Source organism: Delphinus delphis, chromosome 7 (genome assembly GCF_949987515.2).
Source record: "Delphinus delphis chromosome 7, mDelDel1.2, whole genome shotgun sequence".
NCBI lineage: Eukaryota > Metazoa > Chordata > Mammalia > Artiodactyla > Delphinidae > Delphinus > Delphinus delphis.
Window position 1 is genome coordinate 6,478,823 of NC_082689.1, and position 18,898 is coordinate 6,497,720.

At 46.6% G+C, this 18,898-nt stretch overlaps 1 protein-coding gene across 2 annotated transcripts in view; it reads right to left on the reverse strand.

Annotated features, from left to right (window-relative positions):
* Positions 1 to 479: 479 nt before the first annotated feature.
* Positions 480 to 18,898, reverse strand: part of TRPM8 (transient receptor potential cation channel subfamily M member 8) — an 88,195-nt gene continuing 69,776 nt past the window's right edge. For both annotated transcript variants that reach the window (XM_060015472.1, XM_060015471.1), the window contains exons 21-24: positions 15,032 to 15,222; positions 6,044 to 6,143; positions 4,934 to 4,967; positions 480 to 530 (exon numbers count right to left, since the gene is read on the reverse strand). In XM_060015472.1, coding sequence (XP_059871455.1) covers positions 480 to 530; positions 4,934 to 4,967; positions 6,044 to 6,143; positions 15,032 to 15,222 — 376 coding nt within the window. The remainder of the gene's footprint in view (positions 531 to 4,933; positions 4,968 to 6,043; positions 6,144 to 15,031; positions 15,223 to 18,898) is intronic.

Here is an 18,898-nt window from a genome sequence, read left to right on the forward strand (position 1 = left end):
TAAATGATGTATCAGGAGAATGAGGTACATGTCTGAGGCGTGGATCTGTAAAGATACCCATGATCTAGAGTTAAGTAAGAAAAAAAATAATACCAAGTCTTAGAATAGTGTGACCTTGATCCAATCAATGCCAAAATAGCTGCTGTATAGTTTGGAAGTTTGTTTTTTGTTTTGTTTTTTTTTAAAGACCCAAAAGGATACTGTAACCTACTGCCAGCAGTGTTAACCTCAGGCCGGGGAGCAGACAGGGAAAGTAATGTGAGGGCGGCTTCTACCTGTTCTTTTCTATATACCTATACTGTTCGAATTTTTTACACCATGCCTTATTTTCAAATCTGATCATATGTGAAAGTGAGAAAAGATCATGATTTTTGAATTAGTCTTAAAATACGTAAATTTTCAGAGCAAAAAAAAAAAAAGCCATTAAAATTACTTACCTTGCTAGAATTAGACTTTTCTCCATTAGAGTCCATGCAATTTTATTTGATTTTATTAGCAATCTCTTTTAGAAGACCCTTGAGATCATTAAGCTTGAAAGGGGAAAAAATAAAACTGGTCTTAAGATCAATTTTCCAACTTTAAATTTTAAATGATGACTCTATGGCTCTTCTATGAAATAGATGTACTATATATAAAATAGGAAGTATGGTTCATGCCTGGAGTATGGCAGGCTCCAGGTGATATTTCAGACTCTGTCCATTACTAACTTTCTGAAATCATATCACAAGCAAATAATCATTAGCACCAATTAGGATTAGCTTTACTCAAATAAAAATCACTAGTGATTCCTCCATAGAAAGGATAGATTACAACGCAGAGAAGTAATATATAGAAATAAAAATGTTATATGTAACTAATAAAGTTATAAGGTACCAATAAAGTTTTGCTTTGATAAAAGTATAATATAATGAAAATAATGTGATACAATACTAATCAAGTTTTTGCAAGTAAAGTGTCTCCCCTCACACACACACACACACACACACACACAAACAGTATAAGAAGCAAAACAATTTAAGTAAAAAGCAGGATAAAATTATTTTCAATACATGCATATTTCACAAGTTTTTACACAAGATGCATGAAGGTCACTTTAAATTACAAGCTATACTTTTACACTTAATAAAAGCTGTAGACATAACACAATCTCTGTATGATTGGTTTCCAACTTGCTATATCACTCACTCAAGGAAAACTTTCTGTTTAACTTAGGCTTATTTCCAGTATTAACCTCTTCATTTAACTCTTTCTTTAAAAAGGACAAAAAGAAACCATAAGGGCTAACGGCTGCCTAAAATAAAGAAGGCATAGTAAGATTCCTACTTACAGACTTAAGGTCAATGTGAATAACTTTGTTTTCTGGTGTAAGAATGAGACGGAGAAATTTTTTTTCACTGGAGGGGCTTTGGAGAGATTTCTGTATTGGTTGACAGTAAAAGGACTTTAGTGTGACGTTTAGTAGGATTTAAGACACCAAGAGCTTGCTCCAGAAACAAGTGGCCAACCCTAAAATTCTCCTTGGATAGAAAGGAGAGACTTTTTGTTGTTCAGAAGAGAAGGGGTAGAGGAAGGGGGAGGGGATAAAAAGGGGAGAGAGGGCAGGGGAGCAGGAGAGAAGCAGGGAGAGAGGCAGTGAAATCCTGTGGGTGGTGGCCCATGTCTCAGTGTTGTGTGGTTTGAGGTTTCCCTGGGATCTGCCCAAATTCAACTAAAACCTGCAAAAGGCATGGTGTAGGTGGACTTCTTGCAGGAACCAACAAAGGGGTGGAGCTCCACAGACAGGGAGATGCAGAGGGGGCTGGACCCACAGGCACTCCTCTGAGGACCCCACAGAGCCCTGGCTCACACGTGTGTGTGGACAGCCACCAACTGGGACTCCAGTCATCTGTGACACCCTTGGCACCACGCCCACAACCGTCATGCTCAGGTCCACTGTCCCCACCAGAGGGTCGCCCCGCCGCACCCAGACACGCACTGGCTGGGAGGCCCCCCTGGCCCCTGGGAGTCAGTTCAGCTGCCCCAGTTCCTGGATCTCTGGCTGACCTCCGACCCAGGCCCCGCTCTGCCCCATCCCCTTGCTGCCATCCTGCCTATGTCCTGCGTGCCCCAGAGCAGGGGCAGTGGTAAGTCTTGCAGAAGCTTGAGCCCAGCCCCAAGTGTACTTTCCATCGGCTCCCTCCAAAGCCACCTTAGTGAACCCACAAGTAAAACAACTCAACACAACAAACAAAAATAGACTGTTTTCTCTACACACACACTTAGACAAGTCCCTGGCACCTCTATGCCCCAAACCAAACTGTTAAGCCCCTCTTATGTGGCCACTCTGACCGCTCAGAGGGATCTTTGAAAGGAATGTTCCCAGGTGTGTCCCCAGAGGCTTGCCCTGCACGGGAATAAAATCCAGCCCTAAAGAGGCCAGCAAGTTCCTGCCAAGGACGACCCAGCCTCCCCCTTCCTTCCTACTCGGTGTTCCCCTGGTCCACGCCACCTCTCTCCAGCTGCCCAGAACATTCCATGCATCTCTGGACTTAGGGCCTTCCCAGCTGCCGACCTTGCTCCCCGGTAATGCAGACACAGGCAGTCTGGGACATATGCCTGATATGGCTAAGAAAAGGGTTACCGCTATTGACTCCTACATAATTCAGCTGGAAAATGCTCCTACCCCCAAACCACTTAACAAGGGGTCCATTCATGAAATGTGGGGCCCATGTCTGCTTTGACAGCACTTAGCCCAATGCATGGCATATGGCAGGTGCTCAATAAGTATTACGAGCTGTGTAGCTTAGGTACCGATGCAGCAGACAATATATTTAAATATAAATATATGATGTAGAGAAAGTGAATAATCCTATAAGGCTTTATATTTCTTCTATATTACATATTATAGTCATCTAATATACATACTCAGTGTTAGAATACTATCCCCTATGCTTCCTTTCATGCATTCTAACATTTTTTAAATTTTTAAAAATATCCAGCATTTTTCTTTCCCCTCTTCACTGATTATAATCATGATATACATCCTGGCATGACTGTTTCTGTCCAGATACTCAACTCTAAGAACACAGGAGTCTTCCCCGCCCCTCAATTAAAAATCAGTACCAGTACATCAGGAGAGCAGCCGTAACGAGATATACTCCCGCGTGATGGCGTGTCTACAAAGATGGCTGCCACGTTTCTCCCTGTCCACGTGTCACTCCCACATCAAGAGGTGGAACGTGAACAGGGAGAGTCTACTGCTCCCCCACCTGGATCCCAGCCAGCCTGGGGCTGCTTTAATCAATAGATGCTGGTGGACGTGCTGTCATGCCAGGTCCAGGTCTCGCCTTTAGAAGCACTGGTGGCTTCTGCTTCTTCACACTTGGAAGCCAGTCCCTATGGAAAAAGGGGAACTGCCCCGAGACCCCCAAGCCTCATGGATCAGAGATCACGTGGAAGAGAGAGGCCATGAGGAGGACCACTGAGGTGCCAGATCCTGGCCTCACCGCCAGCTGAATCCAGCCCCGTAAACCCAGCTGAGACCACCTGAAGCAGAAGAACTGCCCGGCTGAGCCCTTCCGAAACCCCTGACCCAGAAAAGCAAGAGTGAAATAAAATGGTTGTTTGAAGCCACTAAAACGTGGGGTTGTAGGGGCTTCCTTGGTGGCGCAGTGGTTGAGAGTGCGCCTGCCGATGCAGGGGACACGGGTTCGTGCCCCGGTCCGGGAAGATCCCACATGCCGCGGAGCGGCTGGGCCCGTGAGCCGTGGCCGCTGAGCCTGCGCGTCCGGAGCCTGTGCTCCGCAACGGGAGAGGCCACAACAGTGAGAGGCCCGCATACCGCAAAAAAAAATAATAATAATAAAATTTAAAAAATAAAAAAATGTGGGGTTGTTTGTTGCACAGCAATAGGGAACTAAAGCAAACTGTGATGGAAACATTCGACTGTCAGCACAGAATGTACCGTTGCCCTGAGTGGTTGAGTCCTACATATGGAGCGAGTAGCTCCAGGGGAGGCAAGGGGAGGAGGGAAGAGAAGAGGGAAGGCAGAGGCGGGGTGGGGGTAAGTAGGAAGGTACCAGGCTGCAGTCCACCGCCCTGCACGAGGCCAGAGTTCAGGAAGGGAGGCCCATGGCAACACGGCCTCAGATCTTTTAAATGCTGCTGGTAACCAACACGTAAATACATACACGAGAAATTGTGAACCGAATACATGATCATCTTAGAGCTCTGAGAAGAGCACCTTTTGTTCATTCATTCAATGTTCCTTGAGGCCCTACTATAGGCAAGGAATCGGGTGCTGGAGACCCTGCCACCCCTGATGGCGTATCGTCAAGCCGTGGAACTGCACAGCCCTGGGGAGGGTATGTGACTCTGTCACCCAGGACGCCATCCCCAAAATGCCATGGATATCACCTCCTCCTCAGACCCTAACAGGGAGCCGACATTTATGAATCGATTGTCATTTCTGCTGAACCAAATCCTAATTTCCAGCTACCCAGCTCAGGGTGGAGGTGGGCATACTCCCTCTAAGTCTAATTCACGTGTGTATTCTCGCAGTCGCAATTCAAATGAAGTGGATGACAAATTAGAGTGGCAGCAAAGACTGGCATAGGGTCTCTAGGCTCCCAACCTGCTTTTCTGAGCCTTTCTGGTACTCCCTGCAAGCATCTTACACCTGACAGAAAAAGAAGGGGTCCTGGGGTAGACAGAGACAGTCGTGGAAATGGGACTGCAGGACTATTCCTGTGCGGGCTGGGAGTATCGGAGAAGCAATTCCATTCCAGCAGCCCGACTTTGTGCAGTGAATAAAGAAAGCTGAGTATAGAACAGGGTCACATCTATTTTTTTAAAACAATTAACTTCATCTATTTTTGTCACTGGCCTCTAGCTGAAAGCTCAAAGATAATGGAGATTTAAAAAAATAATTCCCAAACTATAAACAGAACTATACCTTTGTATCCAGCTGTCTAAAACGATGTCTCATTCTTCAAGGAAGTTAAAAAAAAGAGAGAGCGAGAACAGAGAGAGAGAGAGAGAGAAACAAAACGGGTTATTAGGCTCCATTTCGCCGTCTTTTAAAGCATAAAATACAGTTCATTTTCATCTTCAACTAAATCAACGTCACCTGCTTTTACCGCTTTTACTTTCTTCCTAATACCCAAGCGAAGCAGAATTCCACTCTCACCCCAGATGGAAGGACAGCAAATAGATGCTACCTTTGTTGATGGGGCAGTGGAAGATGACCTGTAAGGTCCGTTCCTTCCTTTCAAAACTAAGCTCTCCACGTCTAGGGATGGAGGAGAATGGAGGGCATCTGCTTTGTTACTCAAAGAGAAAAAGCATGCCTCACATCCCCTGCTCCCAATAGCTGTGTTGAACCTAACAAAGGGATTAGTTGTTCTTATGTTTACGCTTTCCTTGTTAGACTGAATTCTGAGGTGTGTTTGGAGCTCTCTGTAAGAGTGACTTCTGACCATTAACCCTGTTACCCCACTTTAAACATGAAGGGCACGCTCCAGGATGCCCTGCATCCCACATTCCTCATGGACCATCTAGGGAGACAGTGACTTAGCTAGTTCTATGGGATGTTTACAACAACGCCATGCGACTCATAAAGGGCGTTCAGAACTTCTCAGGGACAACTGTCTGTAAGAGATCAACCAAAGGGTTTGGCCCTCTTCTAATCGCTTGCTTCTTCCTCACAGGGATACACATGCAGACCCTGCAAGGTAACTTCTGTTCCCCACAATCCTTGGGTCTTCCTAGAATCCACCTCTGCAGCAGTGGCATAGGGACCCATGCTCTTGTCACCTGGTCCCACAGCCCTGCCCTTCAATCAGAAGGACAATCCGATGGCAGGTGGGTGGTTTTTGCCCTTCCTGAAAGGCTGACACACCCTTTTACGTGTGTCACCTTCAGTTGCCTGGGCCATATCCTTTTGGTGCCATTCCTCTCTGCCGCAAATTCCCGTTACAGAGTTTGCTCAGAGAAGCTGCCTGTGTTCTGCCAGCTTCTGTACACGAGGGGAGGCTCGCAGAGCAGGAATAACTGACTGACATACTCCTCTGATGTGTCGTGGGCTTTCGTGTTGATCTTGACAAGGTAATTTTCTTTCATGACACCCTCCCATGCCAGAGTCATGTTGTCTTCATTCTTGAAACCTTGAATAATGAGACAAAGAAAAACATTCAAGTTGCTTCCTTTGCCCCCTTTCCCGCCTAAATCGATACCTGCTAGGCATTTTGCCATGCTCTGGCACCAAGAGAAATAGATTTGTCCTGCACAGGCTGATATGACTAATGCTACTTACTGGTGAGAGCAGCAGACCCACGGAATATCAATGAAGGTCTTGGCAACAGTGAAGAATGGGAGCTTGCATGAAATAGGAACGCAATCTTCATTGCAACCAGAGATCCATCCACAGCCGGTCTGTGTGTCTTTGACTCAACAAAATCATTTCCCTAGTGAATTTGGTTCTCACATTTCTTATGTGTTCCTGATCCTTTTTGATGACATCAAAATACTACTCTGGGGGCTTCCCTGGTGGCGCAGTGGTTTAGAGTCCGCCTGCCGATGCAGGGGACACGGGTTCGTGCCCCGGTCCGGGAAGATCCCACACGCCGCGGAGCAGCTGGGCCCGTGAGCCATGGCCGCTGAGCCTGCACGTCCGGAGCCTGTACTCTGCAACGGGAGAGGCCACAGCAGCGAGAGGCCCGCGTACCGCAAAAAAAAAAAATACTACTCTGATCATTCAGGTGGATAATTACTGATGGATTGTCTATTCTCAACCTAACACGGGGGTAGAAAGTTTGGAGGAGAGGAAAATCATCCCTGGACCTCATTCCTACCCTCTTGAAATAGGCAGTCTGGGTGTAGACCTCAAGGCTAATTCTGATGTTTAGTTTTTTCCTCTCACCTAAGCCAGGTGTGCTGCAAAATTAGCCTGGGGAATGTTCCAGCAAGATTTTTAGTTCAATTTTTTTTTTTTTTACAGTGTCTTAACCTTTCAGATGGCAAGCAGACAAAGGAACAAATCAACCTGTCACCTGTGTTTCAGGTACTAGTGCAACGGACAGCAGTCCTCCACATGAATTCACGGGGAAAGAAAAGCACATACGTTCATGCAAGTGTCCACTTGGAATAAATGTATCTCGTGTTTACTTTTCAATGTGTTCATCTACATGTTAGAGTTTAGGAACTGTTTTAAGATCTTCCTAGATATAAAAAGAATTAATTGGGAGTCAAAGACATACAGAAGTGGCAGGATGGAAGCAACTCCTATATAGCAAATAAAGATTTATTTTTAAACGGTGGTTATTCACTTTAGAAAATAATTCCTAACGGAATTTCTTTCAAGTGGATTTTTCCTAGCAAAGTCATCTCCAGTGTTTTTTCCTCAAACTAAATGTGTGTAGAAGCCCGATAGGAGTACTTAATAATCAATGGAAAGGACAGGCGCTCCTGAATTCAGGTGGCTAAAGAGGAAGAAGGACCAATGACCCAATGTCCAGCCTCTCTCACCGTCAAGGAAATGCTGATTGAAACGATGACGGAGCACTGTGACAACCAAACTGGAAAATTAGCAGAGGCTAAAATAATGACTGTACTCTCTGTTGGAGAAGATGTAAACAAACAGGTTTCCCACATAATGGGAAAATCTGTAAATTGTTACAGCCTCAGGGAATGAGGGATGGGAAGGGGGGCAGACATATCAAAAGTACATACACTGTATCTAGAAATTTCTCTTCTAGAAAGAACTCAAAGGAAAATATCACTGATATGCTCAAAAATGAATACATAAAACTGTTTCTCATAGTGTTATATAGTAACAAAAGAGGAGAAACAATCCACGTGTTTAACAAGGGGTTGGTTAAATTGGGTACGGTATATCCATAGGCTGGAATATTCCACAGTTAAAAATTGTTATAAAGACGTCTATTTATGGCTATGGGAGAGGTTCTCTGGGAGATTATTAGTCAAATGAACAAATTAGATTTTGAATGTGTACGCACAGAGCAATCTAATTATCATACACCCACACAAGAATAATACAATGAATACCGATACATTATCAATATCTATCTCTGGATGGTGGGTTACATCTGCTCTTTGCTCTTTCTTAAATGTGCTTTTCTGTGTTTTTTGAACATTTTATAAATGAGCTTGGATTACTTCTTCAATCATGAAAAACAGCAAATTTTATAAAAATGCAATGACTGGGTAGCATATTTTTTACCATTACTTGAAGGTGTCACCAAGAAAGTACCAAAAATGGAAGTTTGGATTCTACCTTTTCTGAAAGTTATTTGAAAAATCTTGCATTTTCCTCTAAAGAAGAGCAATTTTAAGCTTAAACCCCATGATTGTCCTATCACTGGAGGCAAATGCAAAGTAAAGGTAGGAAATGAATTACCATGAGGAGACTCGACAACCACAGGATGCTGTGGTTCCGGAACTAGGCATCCCTAAGGAGAAACAAATGAGCAGGCGGTGACCAGGTCCCCCCAGAAGTCTAAAGGATCCTGTCCTGTGGTCTCCCGTTCTCCCTATTTCTTTATTCCTTCCTGAGACTAAGAACTGTTAGAAGAGAACATCCATGGCTCACTGTCTGTTTCCCCGATTGTTGTGAGAGCATCACTTTCCCAGGGGCCTACCAGGGACACAGGTGCAGATTAACACAGCCCATTTCTGACCTGTTTGCTTTCTCTAGTTGAAGCTCTTGTCCACTTGCTGGCCAGGTTGGGGGATTTGTTTTCATTTTTATGTTCTTTCTTGTACTTAACCGTTAAATAAGTTTGGGGGGAACGTAATGCATTTCGTTCTGCCTTCTCAACCCATCCTGAATCTGGAGGACTGATTCGTCCTTACCTATAACACCGAGTTTCCTGGTTCCATTGATCCTGGGCTGAACACAGTGTAACTTTGGAGAGTGGACCTTCATCCCATACGGCCCCTCTACCTACCCACCCCCAACTGGAATCCCACTAGTGATAGGGAATTCACTACCTCACAGGGTATCACGTCATTTCCAGACGGCACTAATGGTTAGACATTGCTTTGCCTTTATATTGCGTCAAATCTGCCTCCCCACAACTTTTATCCATCGTTTGTTTTTGTTCTCTGGAACGATTCAGGAAGAAGTATGAAACTTTTTGCCGGAGCCTCTAGTCAGCAATACGTTTCCTAAATTTCCTTTGCATTTGTCTCCAAATCTGTGGCATGGATTGGTCCCCTGAGCTCTCCCTCAGGTTCTGCAGACACTCACCCATGACACGGCTTCAAAACGGACTCAAAGATAGTCTGAGACACTTCATTACGCACCTCTGATCTTTGGGTGTGGCCTTTGAGTACCAATTCCAGGTCTCAACTTTCAGTTCCCATCCCAGATATAAAGACTTTTCATTCTTTTCGTTAGAAGTGACTCACTTTGTCCTCCATGGCAAAATGATGAGGGGAAAGACAGCAACTTATCCAAATTGTCAAAACACCTTTCTTCATTAGGAAAGCCATTTACATACGTGTGATAGCTAATGACATTCCCCAAACTGCCATTTAACGTCTTGAAATAATGCTGTTAAAAGAGTTGACGATGAGGATTCTTTAAACTGTGACACGAGATGGGGGTCGTTGGTACATTTACATTCTGAAAGCCAGACTTTAGGAGATCATGGCTCCAGGGATAACACAGAAGTAAGTTATGACTAATATTTAAGGTCATGTTCCTGAGTATCTCTCCTCCATTTTTCTGTGTAGTTAAGGAATCCCACAAAAAATGATGGTTCTTGGCAAGTTCCACCAATTATCATGTCTAGGTTAGTAAAGTTCGTATTTTTTACTTTCTGAATCATCAAAATATCGGGGATACACTAAAGGGACAGGAATGATTGGCCCAATACAGAACGTGAATCCCATGATGGTAGTCATTGACCATTTTACCAGGTGTAATAAAGAAAAGACCAGAGGGCAACACATAAGCGCACAGCCAGCAGCCCCAGGGAGACACAGCACAGTAAACAGTAGGAATAAGACACAGACAAAGCAGACAAGCTCTAACGCATCCGGACACAATTCAGTAAACTGGAGACAAGACCAGCCCAACGGTGTTCCTTTCATTGTTTGTACTGGATTCTCCCTTAGATTCTCCCTTCCCCAAATTGCCCCCAACACCCAGTTTTTTGCTATTTAACGGAGACTTTTCTTCTTACCCATAGTGATCCATTCGGGGGACACATCTCAAGATCCTGCCCCACTCTCCAAACCCTAAACTGACTGCTCTTCCCCGAGTCAGGAGAACGAACGTCAGGATCTGAGAAGCATCATTTTACATAGTGAGCTGAGGGTGTCTGCTGCTTGGCCCTGGGAGTTTCTTTGTTCACTTCCATCTTGAGGGAAATAAGTTCAATCAGCAAGAGGGTGTTTCACGATTTATGTGACCATTTCTTGCACTATCGTGTCTTCTGTCTGCATTTTTTCCTTCCCCTGGGACTCAGGATGTACACTGTGACACAGCAGGCAGAGGACGGGAGGCAGGAGACTGTGTGGGGCTAGAATCTGGCTGTGGGACATGGACCAGGGTCTTTCATTAGTCTCCCTGTAACCCTTGGCCCCCTGGACCCCTCCCACCTGTCCTCTGACCTCTGTAACTTTTCTCTCTGACCGCTCCTCACTCTCTGGGCCCCTCCCAGCATCTACGCCTTTGCCTGGTTAATTCCAACTCATCCTCTTAGGTCTCAGTTTCAATATCCCCTTCCTCCAGGAAGTCTCCCCTGACTCACTCTAGTCTGGGGTGTAAATGTCCACAATGTGGCTATCATGGCACCCTGCACATTCTCTAAATTCATGCTTCCTACACTTCTCTGTTAAGGCTTTCTCATTTTCTTTCTTCTCCTGAGATTATGAGCCCTGTTTGAGGGCAAGGTTAGCCGCTAGCACCATTTCCACAGTGCCTGGCTGCCGCATGGTGGGCGCCTGAGGCATATTTGTTGAATTAATGATCCCCAGGCCCCTTTCACAGAACTGAGAGTAGATGTGTGTAAAGAAATGAACGCCTCCTGTAATACTTTTACAGTTATTTCTCGTTCATGTGCACAGGTAGGGAAGGCCCCTCTTCATGCTTTGCTTGTCTTTCCCATGCACCGTATCCATCCATCCCTGCACTCCCTCCGTTTTTAAACCCAGATCTGCAGAAAATGTGGGGTGGGTTTTACAAAAATCTTCCAAAGACAATGGTGGCAGGAAATGAGGTTGGTAGGCTCTTGCTTTTGGAATTTATAAGAACTCAGTGATTTTCCTTTTTTATCACTCTATTTAGACATTTCATGAGAATGTTTTCATTGGTTCTTGGTGGTTGTCTAGAATCTAAGTGATCAGACTAACTGGATAGTTCATAAACACTGAGGCACCCACTTCTATCCCCGTTGCTGGAGGTCATTTTCTGGAAGCAAGCTGGTACTTTCCTAGGCCATCCGCATCTATCACAGATCCTGCTCAGAAAGGAAGTGCTCAGGAAAGGTTGTTTCAAGGAAGGAAAACACAGCAGATATTCCAATTGCTCATGAAACTGTATCATTTTAGAAAGTGGCAAAGAAAAAGCAGCAAAGGACTGAGAACGATCAAGAAGCTGTTTCTTGAAGGTCCACGCTCAGCTGTCTACGCTTTTGAGGCTCCGGAAAAGCACAGCAAATAGGGCTGTAGACGTACATAGGGTCAGCCTAGGTATCGAGCATTTCCCTATGGTGAATGCAGTTATAGCCATTATAGCTGAGAAATTTTTATTCTAAACTGTTCGAGGCATCAAAGATAATTCTGGACTGAGACATGTTTTCATTTCTAGTGTGTCAGATCTAGGTTTAACATGTCAGGTGAGTTAATGAGAGAGAAGCCCGCATGCACACCGCCCCCAGTGGCAAGGACTCAGCTCAGCTGTGATGCCTGGGTGGGGAGGGCGGGGAGAACCTTGCTTTCTCCCGATAGGCCAGCGTGGGAGCGGGACAGGGCGGGGGCGGGGGCGGGGGCTTGTGGGGGGAGGGCACTCTCCAGAGAGCAGCTCCTCCAGCTTGTTCAGGGGATGCCTGGTGTGATAAACGGCAAAACAGGGCCACAGATTCTGCCCACCCCGTGTGTAGGCTGCTCTCCCTTGAGGTGGGTGGGCCTGTGACTTGCTTTGACCAATAGAACGTGGCAGAAGTGATGTCATCTGACTTGCTGAGCCCAGGGCCTCAGAGGCTATGCAGCTTCTGCTTTTTGTGGGAGTCCAGGCTCCAACTGTGGGAGCCTGAGCTGGAGGAGACTGAGGCTCCCTGATGACAGCCCAGCCAACCCCACACATGTGAGCACACATGGACACTGGGACCCGCCAGCCCATAGCCTACCTGCCAACAGCCAGACACCACAAGGGGCAGAGACCAGCCCAGGACTGACCCATGGAGTCAGGGGCAGATAAACAGTGGTAGTTTTAGGGAACCAGATTTCAAAGGGTTGTTTCACAATAAGACACAACAGATCTGCTTAGAGACTCAGATCTACTTGTTTTTCTCAAGAATGGGACTGGGTATGGAAATCCCGCAGGTACCAGGGCTGGGTCCAACCTGCGTCACTAACTCTGCCTCCCTAGTCAGCACACGGGGACACTGCTGGGTGACCAGCAGCCCCTGAACTGACAGGGTTCCTGAGATGCAGGACTTGTAGTTTTACAATAGGGATGGTCCCCGGCAAACTGAGACAAGTCGGTCACCCTAAGTGGACATACAGAATGCAGGACGCTCAGCGCTAAGACGGGGACGTTCTGGGCAAACCGGGACAAGTCAGCCACCCTAGGCCCTCGGCACTTTTGCCATTGTGGGCCCCTTCCTGGATCAAGAAAATATGAAAAAGATATATGACTGGGTTGGTATAAGGACAAGTATATACCAATAGGTTTTCTGTCACCTAAGAGTTCTTTCTTTTTCTTCTGATTTTTAAAAGAAATGAAAAGAACTGTGTGGACCCCAAAGTGCCTGGGCCCCGTCGCTGTGCAGACGTCAGTCCTATGGCTGCACGCCTATCCACCCACCGGGAGATGGAGTGCCCAGCTTAAGTCTGAGGCTAGAAGACAAAGTGTACAAGCCAGTGGTGCCCTTTCCATCTTTTCCTTTGCATCCAGACATCCAGATGAATGAAAATAGGCCTCTCCCTCCCTTGTGCTGAATTCGGTTGAAACAAGTTTGGGGTGAGGGAGATCTGTGCAGCTCAGTGGCTCCAGGAAGGGGCGTTAAGTACACCTCGGGTCGTGGGGAAGAGAGCCAGATGTGTGCTCCCTGCAGCCAAAACGATGGGGACCCAGGTGTGACTGAGGGTCAGGGGTCAGAGATTCCGGCTCCCACGGCAGGGGCAAGGAGAGGGGCTAGGTGGGGATCCGTCTGCCCGGAGTTTGTCGGGGCTGAGGAGCTGGGTGACCACGTGAGAGGGAGAACAAACTCCACAGTCCCCAGCAGGGAGAGTCTGTGCAGAGTGCACCCCTGGAAACCAGAGGCTCCTGTGGGGCAGCGGCCCCCAGAGAGAGCATCGCCAAGTCCCGGGAGCTGTGGTTGGTGCGAGGGGGCAGGCAGGGCATGGCTGAAGGACCCGCCAAGCGCCCACACAGCAGAGGGTCAGTTTTAAGCTCGCACCAGGCCAGGAAGCACAGAGCCAGCCCAGGGCAGCGCCACCGTTGCTAAACAGCATTTCTGCTCTTTCCCCTCCCTTCTCCCTGTGCTCCAACCCGGAGAAGGTCAGGAACAGCAGCTGGTGAGTGAGTGGGAGGGAAGCGAATAAGAAAGAGAGAAAAGCCAGCAGCCCATCCTTCCCGACAACTCCACCGGCTGAGAGCGGCCTCAGGTAAGAGGAGTCTCCCCTCTGAATGACGATGAATGGACTGCTTAATCTATTGGACTGCAGGTCCTAATTTCTAAATTGAGACTGTTTTACCAAGTAAAGTCATCATAAGCTTTTCTAGTTCTCTAAGAACGACCAGGAAAGTCATGACCCCTGCTGGAATCAAAGGTAAGATCTCGCCCTGTCACAGCTCACCCTTCCCCCTCCCCATATCCTCAAGTCCGTTCTCCAGTAGGTCTGTGTCTTTATTCCTGTCTTACCCCTAGGTTCTTCATGACATTTTTTCTTAAATTCCATATATATGTGTTAGCATACGGTATTTGTCTTTCTCTTTCTGACTTACTTCACGCTGTGACAGGGTGAGAGAGTGGCATGGACATATATACACTACCAAACGTAAGGTAGATAGCTAGTGGGAAGCAGCCGCATGGCACAGGGATATCGGCTTGGTGCTTTGTGACCGCCTGGAGGGGTGGGATAGGGAGGGTGGGAGGGAGACGCAAGAGGGAAGAGATATGGGAACATATGTATATGTATAACTGATTCACTTTGCTATAAAGCAGAAACTAACACACCATTGTAAAGCAATTATACCCCAATAAAGATGTTAAAATAAAAAAAAAAGCTAAGATCTCCCAGAGAATAAATGTCACACAAGCAACAGAGAGCTTTTGACGCATCCCATGAATCCTGCTCGCTGAACATCCTATTTACATCATTATCATGTACATCCACAAGTGAGCCCCCTGGAATAAGGCTGTCCCGGCAGATCTAGAAGGCTTTCTTAATCTACTCTTTCAATGCATATATAAGTATCACTGAATCACTTTGCTGTCTAGCAGTAATTAACACAACATTGTAAATCAACCATACTTCAATAAAAAAATAAAATAAAACAGCTATGATGACACTACCATTAAAAAAAGAAAAGAAATAAAAACCTGTGGGCATGGACAACTGCTCTAAGTATTGTAAAGTCTACTAAAATATTAATATTGTGCTCTGTAAATTCAAAAAACAAAACTACTCTTTCTCTCGAGTAAGTCACTGGGGGGCTCGATGCCTGAACTTTACAGACAGACACCTGTGAGCACTGAAATAACTGTGACTAACCCTTCCTGTTGAGATGTGGACCCGACACGCTCCCCCAGAATGAATCCCTGCCTTTAAGCCCCAGCACAACGGATGAGCCACTCACAGCAGGCGGAAGACTCTGCGCTCCTCTCTTTGCAGCAGCAACGGAAGCATTTCTTGACCACCATGTAGAAGTAGGCGAAGACCACGAACGGGAAGGGAACGTTGAGACGGTTGCAGTATTCCTGCACCAGGAAGTACCTCTGGAACTTCCAGACCTGGTCGTTGTTCTCCTGGACGGTGCCCACGGTGTAGCTGGCGGGGGGTGGGGCGGGGAGAGAAGGTCAAGCCTCAGCTTTCCATAGGCCTGGCCATTTCATTGCCAAATATGGTGATATTGGTACCAAGCTCTCACTGCCATAGGAGAGAAGAATCTATGGTGGTATCGGGGCCTGAGCAACTCAGGCACCCTTCCGTTCATGCTGGGCCAAAACTGGGTCTGGCTTTTGTTATTTTGTTTTTTTTTTTTTTAATCACAAAAGACTGTTCAATGAACTTTAAAATGATTCCTGCCTGCGAGGGGGCAGGCAGGGCATGGCTGAAGGACCCGCCAAGCGCCCACACGGTAGAGGCGTGTTTCAAGACCTTTCAAGGGTTCCCTTTTTCCGTTAGTCCGGTATTGTGTTCGATACCCAGAGGCCCAACGTGGCGCCTCTCGGAGGAGTAAGTTGCCAACGTCACTGTGGGAGCTTAATTATAAACAACCTGGGAGAGCAGTTCGTTAATATTTATCAGGGACCTTAAAAATATTTATCCATTTGACCCACTGATTTTCCTTCTTGGAAATCTAACCTAAGAATAAGGAGATACTGAGAAAAGAAAATATAGAAATGGATATCACACATGGGTGTCTGCCACAGCATTGAGTAATAGCCGCTCCCACTTTCCACCCAGCAGCATTGAACAACCAAAATGTTCAACACTAAGAAAATATATCACAAGTTATGGCCAATCAATGTGATTACACGATGCAGCTGCCGTTAAAAAATACGTTTATGACTAACTTTTATATTTTGGGCAAATGCTTACATGTGAGTGAAAATAGTGAGGCTCAAACTTGTACTCACAACACAATCTCACTACGTAAACCACAGTTCACAGGGAGAAACGGATCCCATAACAAAGAACTAGGAAAATGTCTATTTATCCGGAAAACGTCTGACTATTCCACTAACTTACCTGTTACACATTAAACCAAGATTGTTGAGTAGCTAACACTTGTTACATACCAGACACTGTTCTAAGCCGTCTACTTGTATTAGCTGATTTATCTGCAAACAGCTCTCTGTAGAACGTTAAGTGCTATTATCATCTGTGAGTAACAGATCAAGAAACTGAGGCACAACAGGGGTAGGTAAATTGTCTGAGTCCCCCGACTGGCAGGTGGTGAAGCCAAAATTTGGACCCCGACATCCAGCCCAGTGCCCATTTGCTCTGTCAGTACACGATGCCACCTCAAGACGTGGAGCGTGAATGTTTTGAGCCGTGCTCCATGTCAAAAGGATCGGGTTGGACTACTTAGTGAAAGATAACTGTGAAGCATTTTACCATTTGTTGAAGTTCAATCATCTGAGACACTTTTATCGTTAACACCAGATCACTCCTTCAAAAGCCAAAGAAGCAGCAACAAACCCCTTAAAATTGCCTAACGGCAAATCCTGGCTGCAGATAGATTAAATTCTCCAAATTCTGGGTAAACACATCAGAGGCCAGAACTTCAGAGGCCAAACCTTGCAGGCAGAGACATGGGATACATCCGTCGTGAGACCTCACGCTTACCCCTCAGTGCACGGCAACCTGAGACTTAAATATCTTTAGCCAAGTGGGGATCATATACATGAGCAAAGCACTAGCCTACACAGATCACGGTTGTGGCTTTGCTTATAAGCTTGGTTCTGCTTATCTTGGCGTTTACTGATGAATCAGACCCCTCTGAGCTCTACACCAGGTCCTGGGGGCAGGGCAGGGCAGGCTTTCCCAGAAGGTGCCTCTTCAACTGGGTGTGGTCTTTAAAGCAAAGGGAATTCATGTTTGTTGAGTATCTACTATACGTAAACTCCTTTACTAGGCATGTTTGTTGAGTATCTACTATACGTAAACTCCTTTACTAGGCATGTTTGTTGAGTATCTACTATACGTAAACTCCTTTACTAGGCATTAAAACTGCTTCTTGACTGAGTCAAGTGTCAACTCTATGTGGTAGATTTTCTGGCTGAAAAGCAGACAGGACTGTGATGCATGAGACTGCAGCAAACTGAAGCTGGCAGTGAGCCTGCTGCTTCTTCCAAATGTAGGTCAGGTTGCTCTAAGACGAATACCAAGCATCATTATCTGTCCTCGCCAGTCCCTGCTGATTCTGTGTCTGCAAAGGACACTACAAGCTTCTGTCACTGCAATAAGAGAGGACGGCAGGCACGCCCAGGTTAATGAAGTCCAGGCAAAGAACGTGCCAGGAATCACGTTTTACTACATACTTTGGTCCAGAACAAGTATCACCATTCAAATGAGCCCCTAGGAGCATCTTAAAATCTTACGTATTTAGCCAAAAGTGGATCCTACTGACTGCCCCCTAAAACTCAACAGACACCCAAATTGCATCCATTTTAATGCATCGAATGTTGTTTGCTGAGGTTTTATCCAGAAGGAATTAATAGTTCCTGTTGAAGGGAGGAACACTCAGATGCTTAGAGCTGGGGAAGGTGTCTTCTCCCTCCCTTCCTTGGGAGCTTCGAGTGGAACTGTGGCCAAGAAGGGTCCTAGTGGGAAGAGATTCGCATTTTAGCTTAACTGGTTACTCAGAGGTAGTGAAAAATATCTGAAGTCTTCCAGGTCATCTAGAAAAGGAACTGGTAAACTGTGACCCAGGGGCCAAATCTAACACCCAACCTGTTCTGTAGGGCCCACGAGCAAAGAGGCAGGGATGGGTGCGGGGTCGCCGAGCACTGCTTCTTTCTGCACATCTGGCCAAAGCCAAGACCCTGGCTGGCCCCTGCAGAAAAAGCCACCAAGCCCTGGTCTGGAATGCACTTAGGCCAGTGCCCACAACAGGGGTTGGTGTTTGTATCATTCTTTTTTTTTTTTTTTTTTTTTTTTTTTGCAGTACGCGGGCCTCTCACTGTTGTGGTCTCTCCCATTGCAGAGCACAGGCTCCGGACGTGCAGGCTCAGCGGCCATGGCTCACGGGCCCAGCTGCTCCGTGGCATGTGGGATCCTCCTGGACCGGGGCACGAACCCGTGTACCCTGCATCGTCAGGCGGACTCTCAATCATTGCTCCACCAGGGAAGCCCTGTATCATTCTTCCTTTTGAAGAACTCCGCCTCCCCTCACTGCCCCATGTGCTCCTCTGGACAACCCAGCAGGCTCCGAGGCGCCTCCTGCTGGAACCTCTGCTTCCTCTGCACCTCAGGGTCCAGTGAGCAGAGCTCCTTTCCTGGGCAAACGGTAAAAGCCCTTATCCGCATCCCAGGGGGCGTGTGGGTGAACTGATTGATTACTGGACATTAATACCCAAAAGCCACTTTGCACAAATAACACATTTCCGGGGCTGCCATGCTGAGGTTTCTTTACTTACGTCCACCTGCCCCACAGAGCAGCAGGAATGAGCAAAATGTGACCTGGAGGCGAAATCCAACCCCAAACCTTCCAAATCGTTCTTTTTCTCTAGAGTCAGGTCCAGACTCGGCCAACAAGACATGAGGGTTCCCCAGGGAAGGCTTCCAGCTGCTCTGCTCAAATAATTTTAATGCTTTTGAGACATGGTTTTCCATTTCTATAGCAGACAGGCTGAGCTCTGGGGCCACGACATCCCCACCCCGCTCAGCAAACCCAAACATCCAGGGCAGCACACGGGCCAACTCTCGTGTTCAGGCTCTCGCCCACCCAGCTCTGATGGCTCTCACTGTCCCTGCCAGCCACTGGCCATCTAGTGTC